Raw genomic sequence first — 25,184 nt, forward strand, 5'->3', positions numbered from 1 at the left:
AGCTCCCTGGATGGCAAAAGAGATAGACAGCAAGATGAAGCAGAATAAGGGTGCATATGACAGTTGTCAGGTAGATAATACAATTGAGATTCAGGCTGAATATAGAAATTTCAGAGAGGAAATGAAAAAAGAAATGAGAAGCAAAGCGAGAGAGTATGAGAAGAGACTGGCAGCTAACATAAAAGGGAATCAAAAAAGTCTTCTATAAACACATAAATCAGACCAGTCAGTTCAATCTCGGTGAAGGGAAAGATTTTATAAATGATTACTTGGGACAAAGTTAATAGTCACTTGGACAAATATGAATTAATTAAGGAAAGCCAGCACGGATTGGTTAAGGGCAAATTGTTTTTAACTAACTTGCTTGAGATTTTTGATGAGGTCACAGAGAGGGTTGATGAGGGTAATGCAGTTGTTGCGGTGGACATGAACTTCCAAAAGGCATTTAATAAAGGGCTACATAACAAGCTCGTCAGAGAGGAGGAATTAGAATAGCTTTCCTTGCAGAACACTATGACATTGGCAAACGGCATTATTCTATACACTGTACATATACATTATGTTGACACTGATTAGCAAACTGACCATCTTGTAATTCAATTACATGAATATTTAATATCATTCATAGTCCCTTCTTATTCTCATGAGATTGTTAAAATCTTGGCCACTTTAAAGATAATTAAAAATTTATAAAATGATTAAATGCAGAATTCCCAAAGCATTTAAATCAACTTTGCTCAAATTTACCCAATTAAATTAGACAATTTTATTTCTGCCAAAACATCTCTAATGTTTTCATTGCTTTACTGGGGAGCACACACATATTCTTAAAACAGAAACATTTATTTTCGAAAGTACTTGAAAAGATAGGAATTCAGTATCAATTATAATTATAATTGATGTGATATAAATTCATTAACAAAATGGAGGAAATTTGATTCTGCTTCAAGATATTGATATATACTAATCACTGCAATAATTTTGACTTACCTAATAAATATGCCCATTATAATGTTATATTTTCTATATAAAAGCAGGGCTTCTATATAGAACTCCAGGTTTTGAACATTGGAAAGATCATTTAGCATAACTGCCAATCGACTGCATGCAGGAACAGCAAGCAATTAGAAAGGCAAATAGCATGTTGGCCTTTATTGCAAGGGATTAGAGTACAAGAATAAGGAAGTCTTGCTACAATTGTACAGGGCTTTGGTGAGAACACACCTGGAATACTGTATGCAATTCTAATCTCCATATTTAAGGAAGGATATACTTGCATTGAAGGCAGTACAGCAAAAATTCACTAGATTGGTTCCTGGGATGAGAAGGCTGTCCTATGATAAGAGGTTGAGTAAATTGGGCCTATACTCTCTGGAGTTTAGAAGAATGAGAGGTAATCTCATTGAAACATACAAGATTCTGAAAGGGCTTGACAGGATAGACTGAGAGGTTGTTTCCCCAGGCTGAGGAATCTAGAACATGGGGGCACCATACCAGGATACGGGGCTGATCATTCAGGACTGAGATGAGGAGAAACTTCTTCACTCAGAGGGTTGTGAATCCTTAGAATTCTCTACCCCAGAGGGTAGTGGATGCTCCATCATTGAGTATATTTAAGGCTGAAATAGACAGATTACTGGTCTCTCAGGGAATCAAGGGATACATGTAGTGGGTGGAAAAGTGGAGTTGAGGCAGATCAGAAAACATGCAGACAGGGCAAATCAGTGGCAAGTGACCTCTAACATAGAAAAATGTGAGGTGGTGCACTTTGGTAGGAAAAATAAAAACATCACCTACACCTTAGAAAATAAAAACTGAATGGGGCTGAAGAGCAAAGGGATCCAGGGATACAGGTGAACAAATCATTAAAAGCAGCATTGCAGGTCAGCGAAGCAATTAAAATTCAAAAGTAGTAAAGTCATATTATACTTGTATGGGACCCTGATCAGTCTGCACTTGGAGTACGGTGCACAGTTCTGGTCTCCGTACTACAAAAAGGACATAGAAGCACTGGAGGAAGTGCAAAATAGTTCTGATACCATCCTTGTGAACTTGAGAGATTACAGCTACTGGAAGAATTCAAACCAGAGGCCATAAATACAAGATAGTTACTAAGGAAATAGGGAGAAATTTCTTTATTCAGACTGTGGTTAAAATGTGAAACCCACTGAAGTGGTTAAGCAAGTAGCTTAGATGCTTTCAAATAAAACTAGAAGGGAACATGAAACTAAAGGAAATGAAAAGATATGCTGAAAGGCTGAGATGAGGCAGATGGAAAGGAAGGAGAGCTGTGTGGATTATAAACACCAGTACAGACTATTTGGTTGAATGGCCTGTTTCTGTGCTGTACATTCTATGTAATTCTATCCTCACTCAACACCCACATACCCAATCTGAATTGGGAACACAATGGCAGATTCCTCCTCTCCCAGGAGGCTCAGCTGCATTGCAGCATCCAAAATGCCATCCCAGGCAGGACTAGCTAACGACATAGAGAGTTTAAATTGTCCTAGTTTTTATGGCTTAGTATCACACCATCTCAACAAATGGTCAGCTTCTCAAGATGAAGTCTTAAAAGTCCAGATAATCATTGTGCCCTTTAAAAAAATCATCACTGTTGTAAAATTTAGCATGTTATGCTTCTACATTTATCTGGAAGTACTGTACTATATTGCCAGGACAGCATTTACAGAAGCACAGCACAATTAAAAATCCCTGGTCTAGCTGGGGGGTGGGGGTGGAGATAAAGTGCAAATAAAGTGTGTGAAGTGCATGGCCTGGAGTTGATGCACTGAAGCAATGTTCTGATGAAGGGTCACTGACTTGAAACGTTAACTCTGCTGCTCTCTCCACAGATGCTGCCAGACCTGCTGAGTATTTCCAGCATTTCTTGTTTTTATTACCATACTTGGTTCTCTATTTACTCTATAGCTATATTGGTGTGAAAATAGTACTGAAACAGGTTGTTGAGCATTAACAATGAAAACTTTTAAAATATTTTATATTTAGCCTTGTATTATGTCTGCAATGTATTTCTAAAAAATTTAAATGACCTATTATCATGTATTATTATTTCAATTGTCCAGAAGTTAAAATACAGCTGAAAAACTATGTTCTATAAAACAATTCTAAGCTATAAATTTTGACTGGAGCAAACAGATGCTGGTTAAGTAAGCACTTGCTTCAGTGTTCCAACATCACACAACACTAGAAAATTCCCATTTGGAAATATATTTTGAAAATAAAGACTTAAAATGAATGTGAGTAATGTGCTTTACATTCAGAAATATTGTTTGATTTGTCTCTCTTTTTAATGCTTTCCCAGGTCATGCACCATTCCCAACAACAGTGGCGGCACAGTGGCGCAGTGGTTAGCACCGCAGCCTCACAGCTCCAGCGACCCGGGTTCAATTCTGGGTACTGTCTGTGTGGAGTTTGCAAGTTCTCCCTGTGTCTGCGTGGGTTTCCTCCGGGTGCTCCGGTTTCCTCCCACATGCCAAAGACTTGCAGGTTGATAGGTAAATTGGCCATTATAAATTGCCCCTAGTGTAGGTAGGTGGTAGGGAAATATTAGGGACAGGTGGGGATGTGGTAGGAATATGGGATTAGTGTAGGATTAGTATAAATGGGTGGTTGATGGTCGGCACAGACTCGGTGGGCCGAAGGGCCTGTTTCAGTGCTGTATCTCTAAACTAAACTAAACTAAACTAAACTAGGAAAGAGTACATACCTATTCCTGAGCTTCACCAAAGCCATTCTGTAAGTGCCCAGAGGAAGCCCGAGAGTGATCCAGAAAGATCGATCTTTTCGGTTTCCCACACCTTCTCTCTATAGGAAGCTGTTGATCTCTACTGGGTAGGAACTCGCCAATGTGGTGGCGTGCCTGGCTCTTCATGTAGCTCCACTTAAAGTGCCTGAACTCATAAGCTTCTAATCTAGCATTAGTTGGTGTCAAACACACAAGTATAAAAAGGTAATGAATTACTGCAAAACATAATTCTTAGTATTGTCACAAATGAATTACATGAAATGACTCCCTGAAACTAGTTGTAATGCCCACTATAGAAAAACGATTTCTTTCTTGAACTCAAATTTATGAGAACTTTTTCTTTTAGTACCTGTAGATAAAATTTTTGTTGATAAAATCCATCTGCGGTACTGCTGCCACATGGACTCTGACTTCTTGACTTCCTCCAGTTGTGCTGAGGTAATCCACTGTCCATTTTGATGTGCATGTGCCCAGATGAATTCCTTTAAGAATTGCAGGTTTTCTCTAAGGTTTATGGGAAAAAAGTTAATAGGCAAAATGCAAGCTGATGTTTAAAAAGTAATTGACCAAACTTCCTATTTTCTAATAGTAGTCATATTTCACACAAACATTTTGCATTATTAAATTTGCAGTCACTTATAATGATAGCAAGTGTTCACAAATAAAGTAATCAAAACTAGTGCCTTCGATTACATTACTCCAGCCGTCCATTGTGATCTGCCCTTGGACAGGTCCTAACTCAAGTCTCACATACATCAGCCACTTACAAGGGAAGAATAGCTGAGTTGGTTTCCCATTGTCTTCCTCAGGGTTTTGAATCTTCAGAATACCTTCTCCTAGGTGGGCTACAACCAAGGTTGAAAAAGCCCCCACAACCTGACGTACTATTCACCACCAAGACCACGTATTTTCACTCTCTACATTGCCTGCCTCAACCCACATTATCCATACTGCTGCCAAAACCCTTATTCATGCCTTCAACACCTCTAGATTGACTTCTCCAATGCTCTCTTTGCTAGCCTTCTATCCTCAACAAACTCCAAATTGTTTAAAACTCTGCCATTCACATCTTGTCCCACAATATGCCCTAATCACTTATCAGCCCACTTTACATGGCACAGCAAAGTGGATTTACATTGTTAGTTTAAAACATAACCTGGCTTCAGGAGTTAATCAAAATTAACCCAAAAAGGCAATGCTACATCTAAATTCCCATTCTATTTGTAATCTCTATAAGGTCAACTATGAATGGGGCTCAAAAGGTACTGTGAATCTATATTCTTAATGAAGATTGCATAGACCTATTAAATCCTATACATTAGTGAGTCTCATTGATTTTGTTTGCTCGTTTCAATATTTCAGGAATTTACGCTTCAATCTACTCGGACCTGCAGTTAAATTTTTTATTAAAAAAAACTACTTGGTGAACATCCTGAATGATTAAAGTCTGGATCAAGTTATATCAACCAGGGCAGCCACAGGGCACAACTAATCCCTGTGTCCCTAGTTTATAGAGAGGAGAAAATCAACAAGGGCTTCTTTTCCTGATCACTAACCAGTGACTCCTACTGAAAAGCAGACAGATTTCAGATGGGAACAGTACCAAATCTGCTTCTGATCCTGCTGGCCCTGATTTTTTTTATCCATTTAAATCAAATTGATAACGTTTTACAACTTTAGCAAAGACATCAAAAAGTAGACGAGGTATCGATGTAAATTCTTGGTGTGGTGACAGTATAAAATCATAGACGGTTACAACAGAGTAGGAGGCCATTTGGCCCATTGCAATAGCCAGTTTCGCCATTCAATTAGATCATGGGCTGATCTGCACCTTAACACAATCGGATGCTCCAAGTAAGGAATGGTGTTCACTGGTAAGTATAACTCAGGAAATCACAACCCACTGCTGCCACCACCCACCCCTGCTGGACCAATTTGCCAATATGTCTAAATTGTCATTCCCTTGATTACTGATGCAATGAAAGGAACAACAGGTCAGTAACTAGTTCTAATTTATTTAGGAGAATTAAAGTAGCAGTAAACTTGATACATACAAGTTTCCTTGTCCTGGAGGTCCTCACATTTTTGGTGAGTTTGCAAAGTTTTGGTTTCTTTGAAAAGAAGTCTTTGCTTTCCCAAGAGTAAAATGGGCACAAACCATCTTTCAGCAGACACAGTACTGTCAGCATTGATATATGAGGACATCAGGAAGGAAGAAAGTCCTGTTTCAATTGAAGGATTGATGATACTACGTGGCTTCTTCATCCCCTGACTCAATCCTAACATTAATAATGAAGGAATGTCAGTAGTTTTATTTTTAGTTCAGGTTAAAAATGCCTATTTTAATGATTTATGACTTGATAACATTAATTCCAAAAATTTTGCCATTTTAAGTTTTAGACACATTTTATAAGCCTTAGTTGCGCTTTTTATTTTACTAAATTTTGCCAAAGATCAATTTGTTTCCTTGTTGCAGCAGAAATACAATTAATGAAAATTTGTTGATTTGGCCTTTAATTTGAACCTTGCATGTCTCTACAGACATTTCTGCCATGATTTTGTGCTGGAGGCTGGACTCCTGGCGCTAGGCCGAAAAAGGCGGGGGGAACCCTGCCTCTGCCTTTTCATGCTCACCCGGGAGTGATCCTCCGGTCTTTTAAAATCAAAGTTTCAGGAGGTGGGATCCCCGTCCCTTTAAATTCTTTAAAGGATGGAGATCCGCCTCAAAGTGCTGCTGGCCAATCACAGGGCTGGCAGCTCAGCAGTATTGGCAGGACCACCGGCCCAGCGCTGGAACCCTGGAGAAGAGGTAGGTGAGGCAAGGCTGCCAGGGCAAGTCCGGAAGACCCCGGAAAGTGGGGGGAGGGTCGGGGGGTGGTCATGCAGTCTGGGGGGAGGGGGGTGTCCCAAGGAGGTAAAGTAAAGTCCACAGGGAGGGCGCCTCATTTTGCAAGGCATTCCCCCCCACCCTGGTAAAGGTCCCTGAGCCTCAGGGGGCCTCACAAAATCCCAGTCTTACTTATGAATGTTAAATTATTGCACTAAATAAAACTGCAGGGACATGGGGGGAAAGAGCAGGGGATTGAGACTAGCTGGATTGCTCTTCGAAGGAGATGGTGCAGATGCAATGGGCTGAATGGCCTCCTTCTGTGCTGTACCTTTCAATGACTCTAATCCTGACCTTCAATTAATCCTAAATTGGTTTATTTACTTTCCACTGTCATTAGAAGACACCCTTCCTGCATTTACTGTCAAGTTTCTAAAATCAGCAAAAAAGATTGAACAGCTAATTAGCTGTACATTTTAGGAACTGAAACTGCAAGATGCTTTTGCAAACCTACTGATCAACTTTCTATAATTCTGGGAAGATGAGGGTGATTAAAAAAAAAATTCAGGAAGTGGTAAAAAGAACAAAGGGCAACAAACCATCAAGTTTGAAATACACTAAGAGCGAATAAAAAATAAATTAGTAGTGGTTCAATGAGGCCAAGCTTGGGTTTTAAAAGCTGACAGATTGAAAGGGAAGAGTGGGCAGGCCTGAATGATGCAAACTCTGCCAGGTTTTCCCTCGAAATTACATCAGGATGCTATATATTGCATAGAACCCAAATTTGCATGTAGTAATGAGACTCCCGCCTAATTCAGCCTAGCATGTCTAGCAGAAGGCTTCAATATATGGGGCGGTAGAATGGGAAAGGAGTAGTGAGTGGTGCACAGCAATTTTAACTCTGGTACTGCCCTGTTTCTGCTCAGCCTGTTGAAAAATTGCATCAAATCATTGTTTCCATTACCCATTAAAGGGCATGTAGAAGATCAAAATTTATGGACATTAGGAACATAGGAGCAGAAGTAAGGCATTCAACCCATCGAGCCTGCTCCGCCGTTCAATACGATCATGGCTGATCGTTCACTTCAATGCCTTTTTCCCACACTATCCCCATATCCCTTTATGTCATTGGTATTTAGAAATCTGTCAGTCTCTGCTTTAAACATATTCAATGACTGAGCTTCCACAGCCCTCTTGGGTAGAGAATTCCAAAGATTCACAACCCTCTGAGTAAAGAAATTTCTCCTCGTCTCAGTCCTAAGTGGTTTCCCCCTTATTTTGAAATTCTGTACCCTGCTTCTAGACTCCCCAACCAGGGGAAACATCTTAATTGCATCTACCCTGTCTATCCCTTTAGGTATTTTGTAGGTTTCAATGAGATCACTTCTCATTCTCTGAAACTCTAGAGAATACAGGCCCAGTTTCCCCAATCTCTCTTCATAGTACAGTCTTGCCATCCCAGGGAACAAGTCTGGTGAACCTTCGTTGCACTCCCTCTATGGCAATAATATCCTTCATAAGGTAAAGGGACCAAAACTGCACACAGTACTCCAGGTGCAGTCGAACCAAGGTTCTATGCAATTGAAGCAAGACTTTGCTACTCCTGTACTCAAATCCTCTTGCGATAAAGGTTAACATACCATTAGCCTTCTTAATTGCTTGCTGTACCTGCATGTTAGCTTTCAGTGACTTATTGACGAGGACACCCAGGCCCCTTTGTACATCTACACTTTCTAACCTCTTACCATTTAAGAAATATTCTGCACATCTATTTCTCCTAGCAAAGTGGATAACCTCACATTTTTCCACATTATATTCCATCTACCATGTTCCTGCCCACTCACTAAGTCTGTCCAAATCCCATTGAAGCTGCTTTGCATCTTCCTCACAACACACATTCCCACCTAGTTTTATGTCAACCGCAAACTTGGAAATATTACATTTGGTCCCCACATCCAAATCATTGATATATATTGTGAACAGCTGGGGCCCAAGTACTGATCCTTGGGGTACCCCACTATTCACAGCCTGCCAATGCGAGAATGACCCATTTATTCCTACTTTCTGCCTGTTAACCAATCCTTAATCCATGCCAGTATATTACCTCCTATCCCATGTGCTTTAATTTTGCTAACCAATCTCCTGTGGGGGACTTTTTCAAAAGCCTTCTGAAAATCCAAGTATACCACGTCCACTGACTCCCCTTCATCAATTCTGTTAGTAACATCTTCAAAAAGCTCCAACAGGTTCGTCAAACATGATTTCCCATTTATCAATCCAGGTTGACTTTGCCCAATCAGACCATTATTATCCAAGTGCCCATTTATCACATCCTTTGCAATAGATTCTAGCATTTTCCCTACTACTGATGTAAGGCTAACTGGTCTGCAGTTGCCTGCTTTCTCTCTCCCTCCCTTCTTAAACAGTGGGGTGACATTTGCTACCTTCCAACCTGCAGGAACTGTTCCAGAATCTATAGAATTTTGGAAATTGATCACCAATGCATTCATTATCTCCATAGCTACCTCTTTCAACACTCTGGGATGCAGACTATCAGGTCCAGGGGACTTATCAACCTTCAGCCCCATTAATTTCTCCAATACAACAATACATTTTTTAATTTTAATTTTTTATTTAGAGATACAGCACTGAAACAGGCCCTTCGGCCCACCAAGTCTGTGCTGACCAACAACCACCCATTTATACTAACCCTACAGTAATCCCATATTCCCTACCACCTACCTACACTAGGGGCAATTTACAATGGCCAATTTACCTATCACCTGCAAGTCTTTGGCTGTGGGAGGAAACCGGAGCACCCGGCGAAAACCCACGCAGACACAGTGAGAACTTGCAAACTCCGCACAGGCAGTCCCCAGAATTGAACCCGGGTCCCTGGAGCTGTGAGGCTGCAGTGCTAACCACTGCACCACCCCAAGAAATTCTGGTTGCTGTTGTAGCTATAGCCCCAGAGGGCCGTAGACTTAGGGTAAAGTGAGAAGGCAGTTCTCTATGAATTATCACAGCCCGTATGGGGATTGAACCCACGCTGTTGGCATTTACTTTGCATCATACTGTAGCCATCTAACCAACTAAGCTAACAGACCCCCCTTTTTTGGAGATGTATAATTTATTCCTCTGAACTTAAATCATTGTGATCATTCTGCCACTATTTGGAGCCTTCTGTATCACCAATGGAAATAGTTTAGGCAGTTTCCAGTACCAACCTCTCTCCCTATCACCACGGGTGGTGCTACAAGTCTATATAATGCACAACAAATCACCACACTTCAAAGGAATTCACTATGTTAAGATATTTCAATGCTTTAAAGCATTACATAAATACAATAGTATTGTTATGACGGCATCCAGAAATTATTCAATAGCATGTTTCAGTGTTACTATGGATGGAAAGATAAAAGCTCAGAATGATGATGTTTTAGTTAGCACCTGCTGTTAAATATTGAGCACTGACTCTGCAGACTGCTCAGCATTTTCAGTTTGAGCATTTATCATACTTTTGTACATATATTCATATTTCACACGTGGCGTAGCATTCTGAAATGGAGAAAAAATTAAACAAATACCTAATTAAAGCTTTGACATAAGCACCCATGATGAAAACTTTGCACCAAGAGGAAGAACTTGTAAAGGATAACTTGCATTTAGATAGCGCCTTTAATATCTTAAAATGTCCCAAAGAGCTTCACAGGAGTGCATCAGACAAAACTAAAACAGGGTTAAATGTATTGAAGATAATGAAACAAATGGGCTGATCAAAGTAAGAATCGTTTAATGAACATGGGATCTTCAAATTGAAGCTGAGTGCACTTAAAGGTTGGATGCAAACTGTTTTGACAACCACTATCTCCTTCTTTCCAGAGAGCTTTTGAAAGTATTGTTAATGAAGTCTGAAAATTACAGAGCTTGCACTGACCCAAACAACCTCTCCAAAAAACAGGCAAAGCTAATGACAGTGGGATTTCAAGTTATCCACCCTAATACATTTCAATAAGTGGCCGAATATTAAGAGCATTTCTTTGTTCCTTGCTCTTGGGAAAACAGGTTCAAATGTTCATCCCTCTTTATTTTTAATACCACCATATCAAAAATTTATTGAGGATATTAGTTTCCTTGATATTTTAATTCCAAAATTATTAATTCAAATGTCATGCTCATGTGTGGGTATGATGCCCACAAACTCTTAATTTATCCATTAAACAGAAGTTGGATTCTTAAGTTTATTTCCAGTACAACTTGTCATCTCATAGGTTCAATACGAAATACTTTACATTCAACATTGAGTATATGAATCTGGAAAACTATAAAATATCTTGCTTCTCAAACCTTTTTTACTTTCTTTATTAAAGTATACAATATGCAGATGCAAATAAAAACACATGCTGCTCTGTGAAAACTCAAGCCTTTCCCCTATTTAGGTACTTAGATTTCACTTCATTATGAAGAGTTCTTTTTCTCTTGGGGATACACAAGGCTCACTTATCCATCAGCATGGATGGAAATACATTCACTTTTTTCTTTTGTATTGCAGTTATTCTTACTGAACAGCCTACCCAATGTACCCTCTCCAAATCTTCCCTCATATGTGAAAATGTAGTCCTCCTGAAATCAGATGCTAACATTAAATTATCAGCAGCATTACCAGTCTCTACTGGTAAAATTAATTAAAGCAATGCACTGCAAAGCCAGTTGCAATTTATTGCAATTCATTTGGAAAAGTGAAGCCAGATTCTGAATTCTAAAGTTCAATCAACACTGATTTGATATGAAAAGGCTCATCGAAATCTGGAATTTTCTCCTCCAAAAGGCTGCATGTGGATATTGATTCAATTGAAATTGTATGTCAGCTGTGGCACAGCTGGTAGCACTCTTGCCTTGGAAGGGTGGACTCCAGGACTTTAGCACAAAAATCAAATGCAGTACTGAGGGAGTTCTGCACCATCAGAGGTGTCATCCTTTGAATAAGATGTTAAGCCAAGGCCCCATCTGCCCTCTCAGGTGGATGTAAAAGATTATTTCGAAGAAGAGCAGTGGAGTGTCCTGGCCAATATTTTTCCCTCAATCAACATCACAGAAACAAATTACCTGGTCATCATAACATTGGTGTTTGTGCAAACATTGGTGTTTGTGCAAGCCTTGCTGCCCGCAAATTGGCTGCTGCGTTTCCTCCAGGACAACAGAGACTACACTTCAAATGTACTTAATTTGCTGTAAAGAACTTAGAGACATCTGGTGGTTGTAAAAGGCACTATAGAAATGCAAATCTTTCCTCCTCAAGGCGAAGGTCAATAGATTTTTGTCAGGTAAGGATATCAAAGACAATTAAATGGAGTGGAGGTACAAATCAGTCATGAGCTGACTAAGTGGTGGAACAGGCACGAAGGGCTGAATGGCGTCATGTCACCAATGAAATACTAAGTAATTATGTAACAATAGAAATGTTTGCAGTTGCACTTGTGATGGTGGAGCTAATTTTATAATATTACAAGAACTTGAATTTATATCACACCCTTAATGCAGAAAAAGGTCCCAAGTTGCTTCACAGAAGTGAAACTGGACAAAAATGGATGCAGAGCCAAAGAAGAAAAGAACAAAAAAGGCTTGCATTTATACAGGGCTTTTCACAACCACCGGACGTCTCTAAGCACTTTACAGCCAATGAAGTATAGTTACTGTTGTAATGCAGGAAATGTAGTAGCCAATTTGCACAAAGAAAACTCTCACAAAGAGCAATGTGATAATAAAAAGATAATCTGTTTTTGTGATGTTGATTGAGGGATAAATATTGGCCGGGATACTGGAGATAACTCTCCTGCTGTTCTTCAAAGCAGTGCCATGGGACCTTTTACACCCACTCAAACTGGCAGATGGGGCCGAGGGTTTAATGTCTCAAGGACATCACTGCAGGAGTTCCTAGGGAAGTGTCCTAGGCCCAACCATCTTCAGCTGCTTCACCAATGAGCTTCCTTCAATCATAAGGTCAGAAGTGGGGATGGTCGCTGATGATTGCACAATGTTCAGCACCATTCATGACTCCTCAGGTACTGAAGCAGTCCATGTAGAAATGCAGCAAGACTTGGACAATATCCAGGCTTGGGCTGATAAGTGGCAAGTAACATTTGCGCCACACAAGTGCCAGGCAATGATCATCTCCAACAAGAGAGAATCTAACCATCTCCCCTTGGCATTCAATGGGACCTTTTGGTCAGCGATGTGGCCTTGTCCAATCTACACCTTCTCCTTTGTTATCTCTTGCCCCACCCCCACCTCACTTGCTTATAACCTGTGACTTTTATAATATTTGTCAATTCCGAAGAAGGGTCACTGACCCGAAACGTTAACTCTGCTTCTCTTTCCACAGATGCTGCCAGACCTGCTGAGTGGTTCCAGCATTTCTAATTTTTATTCCAGAGAAGACTTGGCTGCAACTGGTAAAGCCTCAAGCCTACAGACCGCCACAGCCAACAACTAGGGGACAAGGATTGAACCCCCTCTTTTGCCTTCCGGAGCCCTGAGAAGCAAGCTTGCAACTGTGCATGTGACCCAGTGAGGACTTCAGGACTACAATTTCAACTGAGGATGATGGGATGATATACCATATTTAAATTCCATTTATTCCCAAATCTACTCCAACCACCAAATCTGTTTTCCCTCTGTAATCTATTTGTGTGTGTGTGAGGCTCTCATGTGAATGTGTGCGTGAATGCGTAGCGTATTTTAGTAATTTTAACCGGTTTAGAAGTGTTAAGAATAATAAACTTATATCTTTCTTGTTCAAACTCTGATTGGTTCTTTTGCAATTACATTAGGGGAACAGGAGCAAGCGGTCACTGAGGTGCTAAGTTCAATCACTGTGTTAAAAAAGGATAAAGCCTGTTGCAGTCAAACCAGAGAAGGGGCAAAGGGGGAGCCTAAGACCCCTTCCTCACCTGGTCATAACAATGTATAAAATGATAGGCGTTGGCAGCGCAGAAGTTAAGTGTGTCAACTAGGACCAAAGTCTCGCCTTTCTTATATGAAACTCTCAAGATTGTATTTTGAGTCTTAACAGTATTCATTGAAGTTTTTTCACCGCATTGTTTAGTGGCTTGAGCACAATTGATTCCAACAGAAGATAACCAGTTTCAATATTCATCATGTCTCAGCTACAGATGAAGACTTCAGATTTATCACAGGTCAACATGATTGCTAGAAGCTCTTTCTCAACCTGTACATACCTTATCTCGGCTGCTATTAATGTTCTTGATGCATAGGTGACTGGTTGTCCATTCTGCAATATTGCTGCTCCAAGCCCAGATTGAGATGCATCGCACTGTAGGGCGATTTCTTCCTTGAGATTGTGATAACAGAGGATGGCATGCTGGTGACCACCTCTCTGAAGCATTGTAGTTCCCCAAACCATTCTGCAACCTTCTGTGACAGCACTCAAAGCAATTTTGTGATATCTGACAAATGTGGGAGAAACATACTCAGATACTGAGCAATTCCAAGGAATCAGTGAATTCCTGCTACAATCAGTCGGTGATGGCATCTCCAAAATGGCTTTAACTTTCACTGGATCAACACAAGTTCCTCCTCCCATAGCAACATGTCCTATAAAAGGTACTTTTTGCCCACATCAGTTTCAGTTTGTCCATGTTTAACACATTGCCATGTTCGCTATATTGATGAAGAAAAGCTTCCAGATGTTTGTCATAGTCTTGAATAGCTACTTTAAGTGTCTTTCTAAAACTAACGATTACAAAATCATTTAGAATGAGTCCTATCCCTAGTAGTCCTTCCACTAGCTCACACATCTTGCATTGGAAGACTTCTGGTGCTAAGCTCATCTGATATGGCATACGCTTCCAGAGATTTCAACCAAAAGGTGTGTGGACCATAGTAAGGTATGATGATTGTTCACAAGACTCACACACCAAAAGCCATTGCAGTGTCAGGAATCGTGTGTTGCCCACCTCCTTCTGAAATGTGCTTTTGTAAAGCAAGTGTGGAAAGAGATGCAGTGGTTTTTATTGAGGTTCATCCCAAGCAGCTCTCTAACGCATGAGTCTGAGCTCTGCGGTCTGTTCCCGGGGACGTATACCGAGATAAAAATCAACTGCTGCTGGAGGACCATCAACTCGATAAAAGATTCTCTTTGGTCTGCCAGAATCTTGCTGGTCTTCCAGTGCAAATAGTTGTCCACAACCGAGTGTAGCGGACTGGCACATTCCAAGGTCCGGGACTATGTGCTGAGGGATGTACTAAAGCTTGGGGCAGACACCGTAAAGACTGAATGGGGAAAGGCCACTGTGTAAGGTCCTCCTGCCATAGTGAACCGAGGGGCTGGAACCAGTGTAAAACCCCACGGGCTGTCTGCACCAAAATATGGTTTTGCTGTGTAATGCAAATGTACATTGCCTGTAAAATGGAATGGAAGGGTTGTGAGGCAACTCACGTTCTGTATTGAAGAAAACGGATTTCTTTTGCACTTTCTGAAATGTCAACTTGGTACTGTTTTGTAATGTTTTTTTTTTACAGATTTTTATGAATAAAGTATATTTTTGGAAACAAAAAACTTTAGCACTGTGAAACTACATCAATAGTTGGTAGAGGACAATACTCCCACTAGACAGCATTAACAGGGTGGCCATTCATCTGTTTTATACCAGACAGTCCGGTTTTCAGGTGGCCTGTCCCCTGTCCGGTACCTGATTTGAACTGGATGCCTCATTATCCAGTGTCTTATTTGGAAGCATCCAGTCTCTACAGAAGAAAATTATTGGTCCTGCCTGTGCCTGTGAAAGCCCAGCCCAGGGCCATTGCAGCAGCCTTGCAAAGATCCTTTGGGGCCTATCCATGTGTGCATCCTTTGGACACCCTCTCTGTCTCTCGAGTAGCTGCCATGAGGAGAGACACAACAGCAGCCTGGTAAAAAAACTCTCCATGTCCGTCTGTGCCTTGCTCCTATTCTCAACCTAGAAATTGCTGCCCATATAATGGATCGTGTTACCGGGCAATCTTAACACTTGTGCACACAGTTCCTGATTAAAAGCATCACTCAAATTATTTTTTAACCTGCTTTAGCTTCTCCATGGTTCATTATAAGCTGAAAATGTATAAGCTCATCAAGTTTAGCTCACTCTAAGACACTGGTTCATTATGTATGGTAATCTCGCTTGTTTGATCAAAAGGTTCATATCAATAGATATTATTACATTATTTTAATTAAAAAAGCGTGCAAATGCATCTGTGTGTGGGGGCTGGCAGGGATGTCCAGTATTCTTGACGTCTGTCAGTGGCCACCCTAAGCTTTAAATCTTTGGGATCTAAGCAGATGTGGAGTATGCTGTTCCTCTGCTTAGGTAGAAATACCATCAAACTGATCCACGAGGTCAGTGTTGTTACAGGAGCAATGATCTGTCTGACCAGACCATCCACAGCTTCTTTCAGCATGTTCCTTAAAGCCACTGGTACACACCGCAGGACATATTGGATTGGATCTATTGCCTTGTCAAGCCAATTCAGCACCCTCCATCAACTTGTCCTACCCTATCACTGAATACTTGAGGATTTTTCTGTATTAAAGGTTCCTTGGTCCTTGTAGTTGTTGAGCATGTATACTGATACACCAGTAGAGGGTGCTCTATTAATATTATCTGAATACTTAAGGTCGTTCATGCTCAGTCATGCCTTTCTACACAGCAGGGGGTGTACTGTCATGCTATTGGCGGGTTTACAATCAGCTTACACCAAAAGTCACCATGCCGGACCTTGATTCACACTTGTCCTTTAAAAGGGCGTCTTAAACCACTGCAAAATACAACCTTTGTTCCAACTAGTTCGACATTTGCTAGCTTAAAATCTCATGTAGCGTTTTTATAACAGGTAAAGCGAATCACATTACATTGCCCTGAGTCTATTTGAAATTTTGGGCAGATGCCTGACTCCAGATTAAGTGCAACAGACTGCTCGTCCTCCTAAGCAACAGCACTGGTCTCACTGATGACAAAGACTGCTTCTGTGCTTGGTTTGTCATCTCTTGCTCTAGCTGTCAGTCCATGTGCAGGCATTTCTTTGTCATAGCATTCCACTGTGAAATGGCTGCTTTTGCCACACTGGCATTGACCTGAAGGTTGTCTGTGTTGCACTTTGTGGTCTCCTTGGCTTTCTGTATTGCACTCACCTTCTGTCCACTCAAATCCCAGCTTACTTTTAGTTGCACCACCATGCTTTCAGAAATGTGATAAATCTAATTTGTCTTCAAAAGGGTTAGATGAGCCTCTCGAAACAGTCTCTCTCGCATCTTCATATTCACAATCCCAAGCACAATTTGGTCTCAGATTATCTCTTGTGGCATCATGGAATGGAAATCGTAACCTTCGGGGTGTTTTGCTGTGCCATACAATACTGGTCCTATATTTCACCAGTTTCTTGTATTCTCCTGGTGAACGTGTCTCTCAAGATGGATGTTCTTGCGTAAGTGGCAGTACTGAGAGAACTTTTGTCAGCACCAGCGCCATCTTGTTTGTCTCCAGCTTCAACCCAGTTTGACCATATGCAGTAGATTCTCACACCTTTTCCCCTATCATTGCTTGAGATGTCATTGCCTGCACACATTCTGGCTTCTAGTCAAGTTCTGTAGCAAGAGCATAGTTTTTCCAGGCTTGCATGAACCTCTTTTCCACTTTTCTGAAGCATTTGTGTCATGGGTGTGGAGATCCAGAGGTACTTTGACACCATCGTGAGCATGCTGTGGTTATCAATTAGCTGTTTCAGTCATGCAGGCTGTCAAATGTCCACCAAAAGTGAAAGCTGTTTTAACCAATCACTACCACTGCTGCCTCCATGTGTCAAACCTCCTTAGAGAGCAGTCAGTGCTGTACAGCAAACAAGCGCCCAGTGCCAATGTCTACATTAAAAAATCAGAACACCAACATCTGTATCTGTAGCTTGAGATGTACGCAACTTAATGAGAGCATTAATGTAAACTTTACATGTGGCCTTCCAGGCTCCAATTCAGCTAGACAAAAATGTCTGAACACTGGTAAGGTATCTCCAGCAGCAGATCAATTTGTCAGTAAAATGTTATTCAAAATACTTTGCAGAAACTTCTGTCAACTGGGAAATGTCATCACAGTAAATGGAGGGTAAAATAATGGAAATCAGTGACAAAATTAGATAACCGCCATACAAATTGTACCTGATGCTACAGGTGTTTTTGTTAAAGTAAAAAATATAAACCAAAATGCTTTTGCTGCAGTTTCAACATAGCAACCAACATTTCTTCAATGCAAACAGTATGTGATGAGAACGTGACTTGTGCTGTTGTGATAACCAGAGCAAGTTACCTTTAAGACCCTGCAAGTGAGTTGATTTGAGTCTATTTATATTGGCTCCCTCTAGTGGCTAGACAAACACACACAGACACTCGAGAATAAACATGGAAGCTCACAGAGCGAAGCACATGTTTGTACAAGTTTCAGCATTCTGTCCTTTGTGTCAACCAAACACGGGCTGGAATTTTCTGCCCATACCACCCCCCCCGGGAGCGGACTTGAGGCGGGGTTGGGGGGAAGGAGTATCAAAATCGAGTGGGAGGCAGGTGGGGGGCGTTCCCATCGTCGACACAACCCGCTACCATTTTACCAGCAGTGGGGAGGGGAGGTTGAAAACAGTCCTCCTGCCCAGGCCAATTGAAGCCCTTAAGTGGCCAATTATTTGCCACTTAAGGGCCTCCTCCTGCCATCGCTGGTATTTTACCAGTGGCAGATGGGCACTTCAGCACCTGAGGAGGCTGCCTGGTAAAACCTAGTGGCCTCTGTGTGAGCTGGGAGGGTGGGCACCTCATAATCAGGCACCCTGTGCCCCAAGGAGGGCCCCCCACCCACACCATGGCACAAAGCCGCCCCTGCTGCAGCATCTCCTCCTCGTCCTAATCAACAACCACCTCCCTCGCCGGGACCCACCTAGCCGGTTTTCCCTGGCGAGGCCCGGAAACCCGCTCGCCTTTCAGTGCTGACGTCCATTTTGCTCTTCTGGCTGGGTGCAGTCCCTGCAATGGCCACCGCTCCCGGTGGCGCTGCTGGGACTGAGGAGCTGCCGGCCCACTGATCGGCCAGCAGCTCCTGGAGGTGGGACTTCCTTCCTCAGGGGGTGGAAGCCTCGACCAAGGCCAGTTAAGGGACTGGGCCACGTAAAATCACTGTGTCGTTTCCAGGCCGGGCGGAGGCAAGCTCGCCCCCAACTTTTCAGTTGCTGTGCCGGGCCTCTGCCACGACATAAAATTCCAGCCATGGTGTTTGAAGTGGTGACTTTCATTGCAAATGTGAAAGTTTAGGACATTGCTGACATATTGAGAGCACAGGTTTAGCAGCCTGACAGATTTGCATCCTCTCTCTACACAAAGATCGTCCAAGTAGTGAGTACCGTCTGAGTGACTTGACGATAGCCCTGCGTACTCAAAATGGCATATTACCCGATTCCGGCACTACAGCCGATATGCTGCCAGGGGAAGTTAGAGACGAACTGGAAAGTTTTTAAAGGATCCTGGCAAGATTATTTAGTGGCTAAGAAGCCAAAGACAGTCCAGATAGCTACCCTGAGATCTGTATGGGTCAGGAGTGAAAAGAGATGTTGTGCATACTTGGAATGAGTGAGGATTGACAAATTATCTGAACATTTTACAATTGCAAGGACTGTTTTGTATAACAGATACATTTTTTATAGTGCCAGCCAGCTGCCAAATGAGAGTGTTGACCAGTTTGTGGTCCAGTAGAGTCAGTTAGCTGAACCCTGCAAGTTTGGTGCACTACTTGACGTGATGTTGAGAGATAGGCTGGTGCTAGGCTGTCGAGCTAAACAGGCTCAAGCCAGATTGTTTAGACAGCAGGATATAGTATGTAATCGCAAGAAGGCTACTGCAGTCCTTGAAGGGAGACTGTTTATCAGCAACTCAAAGTTTTTGGATGGGAAGAAAAGGTGCACTACAGCCATGACATTTTACCTTCCAAACCCAAGTAAAGGTCAGCAGGCTCCTCAAAGCAGACTTACTGCATGAAGAAATGTCAGCAAAAGGCATCACACTGTCAAAGGCCCACATAAAGCCACAAAGTTTCCAACACGTGTCCCTACTGTGAAGAAAGTCATGGAAAAGGGCAAGAAAAATGTCCGGCATATGGAAAGGCCTGCAGGAAATGTGACAGGGTGAACCATTTCCAGGCTGTCTGCAAAAGGAAAGCTCTAGCACAATATCGCGTAGAGGATGATAATGACAGGTCAGACTCAGAGGATGAGACAGATGCTATGGAGGAAGTTGGATCTCTCCACAATCATGATGAAGGAAAGAAATTGACCGTACCATGATTTTGCAGCCATCAAGTGATAGAGTGACAAGCTGATACAGGAGCAACATGCAATGTCATCTCATTCAGGCAATTGTGTAAGATTGACAAGACAAGGCACCCAATGCATAGACCCAGCAAGACAAAGATTAGACTTTCTGATGGAACCACTATTCCTGCAAGAGGAGAATGTGATCTTTCCTGCCAACATGAGGGCTGTCTGCACAAGGTCACTTTCAAGGTAGTGGATGTGCAACAGATGCCTCCTTCTGTCAGGCAAAAGATCACTCCAGATGGAATTGATTACGATAAATACCCCATAGACCTGGAACAAAATGTTAACCAGATGGGAGTAGAGAAGACTACACATGATGTAATCAATGAGTATGCTGAAGTTTTTGAAGACTTAGACTGCCTTCCAGGAAAGTATCACCTCGACGTAGATGTCACTGTAACTCCAGTGAAGCATGCAGCTGATAAAGTAGCTATTCCTTTGAAGAACAGAAGCAGAAGCTCCATGAACTTGAAGAACGGGTAATCCTTGTCAAATTTACACAACTAACAGAATAGATTAACAGTGCAGTCATTGTGAAGAAGCCCAACAAACTTTGGATCTGCACTGACCCTCGGCACTTGAACGAGGCTCTGAAGAGCACACACTACCGTATTCCCACTGTGGATGACATCTTAACGAAGCTATCTAAAGCTCGTGTCTTCTCAGTTCTTCATGCTAAAGATGGGTTTTGGAAAGTAAAACTAGACAAGGAGAGCAGTCTTCTCACAATGTTTGCTATACCCTACAGCCACTACAGATGGACACGTATGCTGTTTGGGATGTCAACTGTCCCAGGAGAGTTTTAATGACAATAGCATGAAATTATTGAAGGCTTAGAGGATGATGATGTCATAGTTGACGATTTTCTGGTATTCGGCAGTGGTGACACCCACCAGCAAGCGGTAGCAGACCATGACAAGAACTTAGCCAAGTTCCTGCAGAGAGCAAGAGAAGACTATGAATAAGCGAAGACTTTAAATAAAAATAAAAAAATAAAAATAAATAAAGTCAACTTGAAGTTGAACAGGAAGAAGCTTCAACTTCGTCTCTCATCAGTGTCTTATAATGGGACGCCTACTGACAGAGAATGGCCTACAACCAGATCCGGACAAAATAAAAGGCTATCATGGAGATGCCAGCCCCGAAAGACAAGAAGGCAGTGCAGCGTCTTCTTGGGTGTGTTACATAACTGGCAAATTTCCTATCCAGTCTGTCTCATGTTGCAGAGCCACTAATAAAATTGACAAACAAAGATGTTTACTTTCAATGGCTAGAACACCACACTCAAACATTACATGAGCTCAAACAACTTCTCACGCAAGCTCCAGTGTTGAAGCAATACAGCTTGCATGAAGAGGTCACAATCCAACGTGATGCATCAGAGAAAGGACTTGGAGCCACCCTTCTTCAGAATGGCCAGCCAGTTACCTTTGCCTCACAACCCTTGAACAAAGCAGAAAGCAACTATGCTCAAATTGAGAAAGAATGTTTGACCATAGTCTTCAACCGCGGGAGGTTTGACTAGTACATACAAGGGAGGAAGGTCACTGATCACAAGCCATTTGTTCCAATCTTCAGCAAAGCCATTCATAGTGCACCAAAGAGGCTTCAAAGAATGATGCTGAGATTACACAGATATTGAACAGATTAATCAGGCAGACTACCTGAGAGTGAGCAGTGTGACATCCATCCAGCTCCAGAAAGAGACTTTGAGGGATCAGACACTACAAACACTGACGTTTATGAACAGAAGTACCAGTCTCAGTTCAGGAGTACTTCAGTTTCAGAAAGGAGATAACAATGCAGAGTGGAATTCTCTACAAGACATGAAAGTAATTGTGCCGAAAGCAATGCAGCCACTGATGTAGGACAGAATCCATAACAGTCACCTTGGAGTACACGCTTGAATTAGATGAGCCAGAGGTGTTCTTTTCTGGCCGGGAATGTTTGCATAACTGAAAGACAAAGTGACACAATGTAGCACGTGCAATGCATTTCAGACAAAGCAGCAGAAAGAGTCAATGATGTCATATGACATACCATCACGTCCCTGGAGTGTCGTGTCACAAGATCTGTTTAACTACCGGAGTGAGGACGACCTGATTACAGTAGATCACTACAGCAATTACTGGGAAGTGGATAGGGTAACAGGCGATACCACAGCTGCAGCAGTAGTCAAATACAGAACGGTCCAGTTTGCAAGATATGGCAAGTCAGATGAGGTGATAATTGACAATGGGCCCCAATTTGTGGCAAGAGAGTATGAAGAATATGCACAAAAATAGACGTTTGAGCATATCACAACATCGCCACTACACAGCCAGAGCAACAGGATGACTGAATCCACAGTGAAGATAGCAAGGAATATTCTCACAATGACTTCAAGAGAAGGGCGAGATGTCTATCTAGCAGTCCTAGATTGGCACAATCCTCCCAATGAGAGTGGAAGCAGTGCGGCACAGAGACTGATGTCTCGTTGCACCAGTACACTGCTACCTACACCTGAGGGACTACTGAAACCACATGTAGTAGAAGGGGTAGCTGAAAACATGCAACACAGAAAACAACAAGCAAAGAGGCAGTATGACAAAGGTGTAGTTCCCCCCTTCTAGAGCTGGAGGTAGGGCAGTCGGTCAGAATCTAGCCAGTCAAGGCCTGGAATGGAGGCTACGCTGCTGTAAAGACAAAGAGACTTAGCAGTTGGCAGGAAAAAAGACAGAAGCGCAAGTAGAGTGCCGACTGTGTAACGGCCCCGACAACCAATGTTATCTACAGCGCCTGTGGAAGAGTCTGTCACTCTAGAATTGGCCTTTATAGCCACTCCAGCCACTGCTCCACAAACCACTGACCGCCTCCAGGCGCTTACCCATCGTCTCTCGAGACAAGGAGGCCGAAGAAGAAGATTCTGAACACGAAAGGACTCCGCAGAAAAAATATATCATGCATTTGTACATTTGTTGCTTGTTATTGGGATCACTCTATGATTTTGCTTTTATTCGTTCGGACAAATAATTCAAAAAGAGAAGAACATGACTTGTTTGCTGTGCTTTTGTGAAAACATGAGACGGCTACCTTTAAGACCCTGAGTGTGACTTGATGTGAGTTTATTTATATTGGCTCCCACTAATGTCCAGGGCCAAACCCACACACACGAGAATAAGAGATGGAAACTTACAGAGAAGTACAGGTTAGAATGCTGAAACTTGTGTCAACCAAACCGAACATAAACTCTAAAAAACTGTACTCAGAAAACTCACATCTAAATGAAAATCCGTGTTTAAAAATTCTGAGAAGAACCTTAACTCTCACACGATCAAAACTGATTGAAGACATTATTGGAAAACGCAACCATTAAAATAATAACAATTTACAGCCTGCGTTGCTCTCAATTCCTATTTTCCTGAACGAAAGGGGTTAAAGCTGTATTTAAAGACCAGACTCTAAGTGACAGAAGGGGTTTTGATATTAAAAGATCAGAAGATGTGAAAGTTTAATGAATCTATGAATGCTTTGACGTCAACAGTTTGTCCCGGAATTTCGGTTTGTGGCCACATTTCAGGCCCAACTTACCAGCGGGTAAATCTCGCGTAAAAATGTCTCTTTATCAACATTTCCGTGCACGGCGACCGGAGCTTTCCTCTGAGAATCCATCTTTAAAAGAACAACCAACCGTCCGCACAACACCGCAAACCCCACGGCCAGGAGAGTCACACAGAGAGTTCCGGAGAGAGACAGACAGGAAAACAAACCCAGAGAGAGAGAGAGAGAGAATAAACCCTGAGAGAGAGAGAGGAGAATAAACCCTGAGAGAGAGAGGAGAATAAACCCTGAGAGAGAGAGAGGAAAACAAACCCTGAGAGAGAGAGAGGAGAATAAACCCTGAGAGAGAGAGAGGAGAATAAACCCTGAGAGAGAGAGAGGAGAATAAACCCAGAGAGAGAGAGAGGAGAATAAACCCAGAGAGAGAGAGAGGAGAATAAACCCAGAGAGAGAGGAGAATAAACCCTGAGAGAGAGAGAGGAGAATAAACCCTGAGAGAGAGAGGAGAATAAACCCAGAGAGAGAGAGGAGAATAAACCCTGAGAGAGAGAGAGGAGAATAAACCCTGAGAGAGAGAGGAGAATAAACCCAGAGAGAGAGAGAGGAGAATAAACCCAGAGAGAGAGGAGAATAAACCCAGAGAGAGAGGAAAATAAACCCAGAGAGGAGAAAAAACCGAGAGAGAGAGGAGAATAAACCCAGAGAGAGAGGAGAATAAATGCTGAGAGAGAGGAAAATAAACCCAGAGAGGAGAATAAACCCTGAGAGAGAGGAGAATAAACCCAGAGAGAGAGAGGAGAAAAAACCCAGAGAGAGAGGAGAATAAACGCTGAGAGAGAGAGAGGAGAATAAACGCTGAGAGAGAGAGAGGAGAATAAACCCAGAGAGAGAGGAGAATAAAGCCTGAGAGAGAGGTGAATAAACCCAGAGAGAGAGGAGAATAAACCCAGAGAGAGAGGAGAATAAACCCTGAGAGCAATAGAATAAACCCTGAGAGAGAGGAAACTAAACCCAGACAGAGAGGAAATTAAAACCCTGAGAGAGAGGGAGAGAGAGAAGAATAAACCCCGAGAGAGACAGAGAGAGGAGAATAAACCATGCGAGAGAGGAGCGTAAACCCAGCGAGAGAGGAGCGTAAACCCAGAGAGAGAGGAGAATAAACCCTGAGAGAGAGGTAAATAAACCCAGAGAGAGAGGTGAATAAACCCTGAGAGAGAGGAGAAAAACCTTGAGACAGAGAGGATAATAAACACTGAGAGAGAGGAGAATAAAACCTGAGAGAGAGCGAGAGAGAGAGGAGAATAATCCCAGAGAGAGGAGAATAAACCCTGAGAGAGACGGGAATAAACCCTGAGAGAGAGGTGAATAAACCCAGAGAGAGAGAGGAGAATAAACGATGAGAGAGAGGAGAATGAACCCAGAGAGAGAGGTGCAGAAACCCAGAGAGAGAGAGAGGAGAATAAACCCAGAGAGAGAGGGAGAGAGAGAGAGAGGAGATACACACTGAGATTGAGAGGAGAATAAACCCTGAGAGAGAGAGGAGAAGAAAGCCTGAGAGAGTGGAGAATATACCCTGAGGGAGAGGAGAATAAACCTTGAGAGGGAGAGGAGAATAAACCCTGAGAGAGAGAGGAGAATAAACCCCAAGAG

General features: G+C 42.2%; 1 protein-coding gene across 1 annotated transcript in view; it reads right to left on the reverse strand.

Annotated features, from left to right (window-relative positions):
* Positions 1-23,791, reverse strand: part of tyw5 (tRNA-yW synthesizing protein 5) — a 65,053-nt gene extending 41,262 nt beyond the window's left edge. The window contains exons 1-2 of the mRNA XM_068034603.1: positions 23,565-23,791; positions 4,119-4,273 (exon numbers count right to left, since the gene is read on the reverse strand). Coding sequence (XP_067890704.1) covers positions 4,119-4,273; positions 23,565-23,645 — 236 coding nt within the window. The 5' untranslated portion in view covers positions 23,646-23,791. The remainder of the gene's footprint in view (positions 1-4,118; positions 4,274-23,564) is intronic.
* Between the last annotated feature and the right edge of the window lie 1,393 nt (positions 23,792-25,184).

Source organism: Heterodontus francisci, chromosome 7, assembly GCF_036365525.1.
Source record: "Heterodontus francisci isolate sHetFra1 chromosome 7, sHetFra1.hap1, whole genome shotgun sequence".
In the NCBI taxonomy this organism is placed as follows: domain Eukaryota; kingdom Metazoa; phylum Chordata; class Chondrichthyes; order Heterodontiformes; family Heterodontidae; genus Heterodontus; species Heterodontus francisci.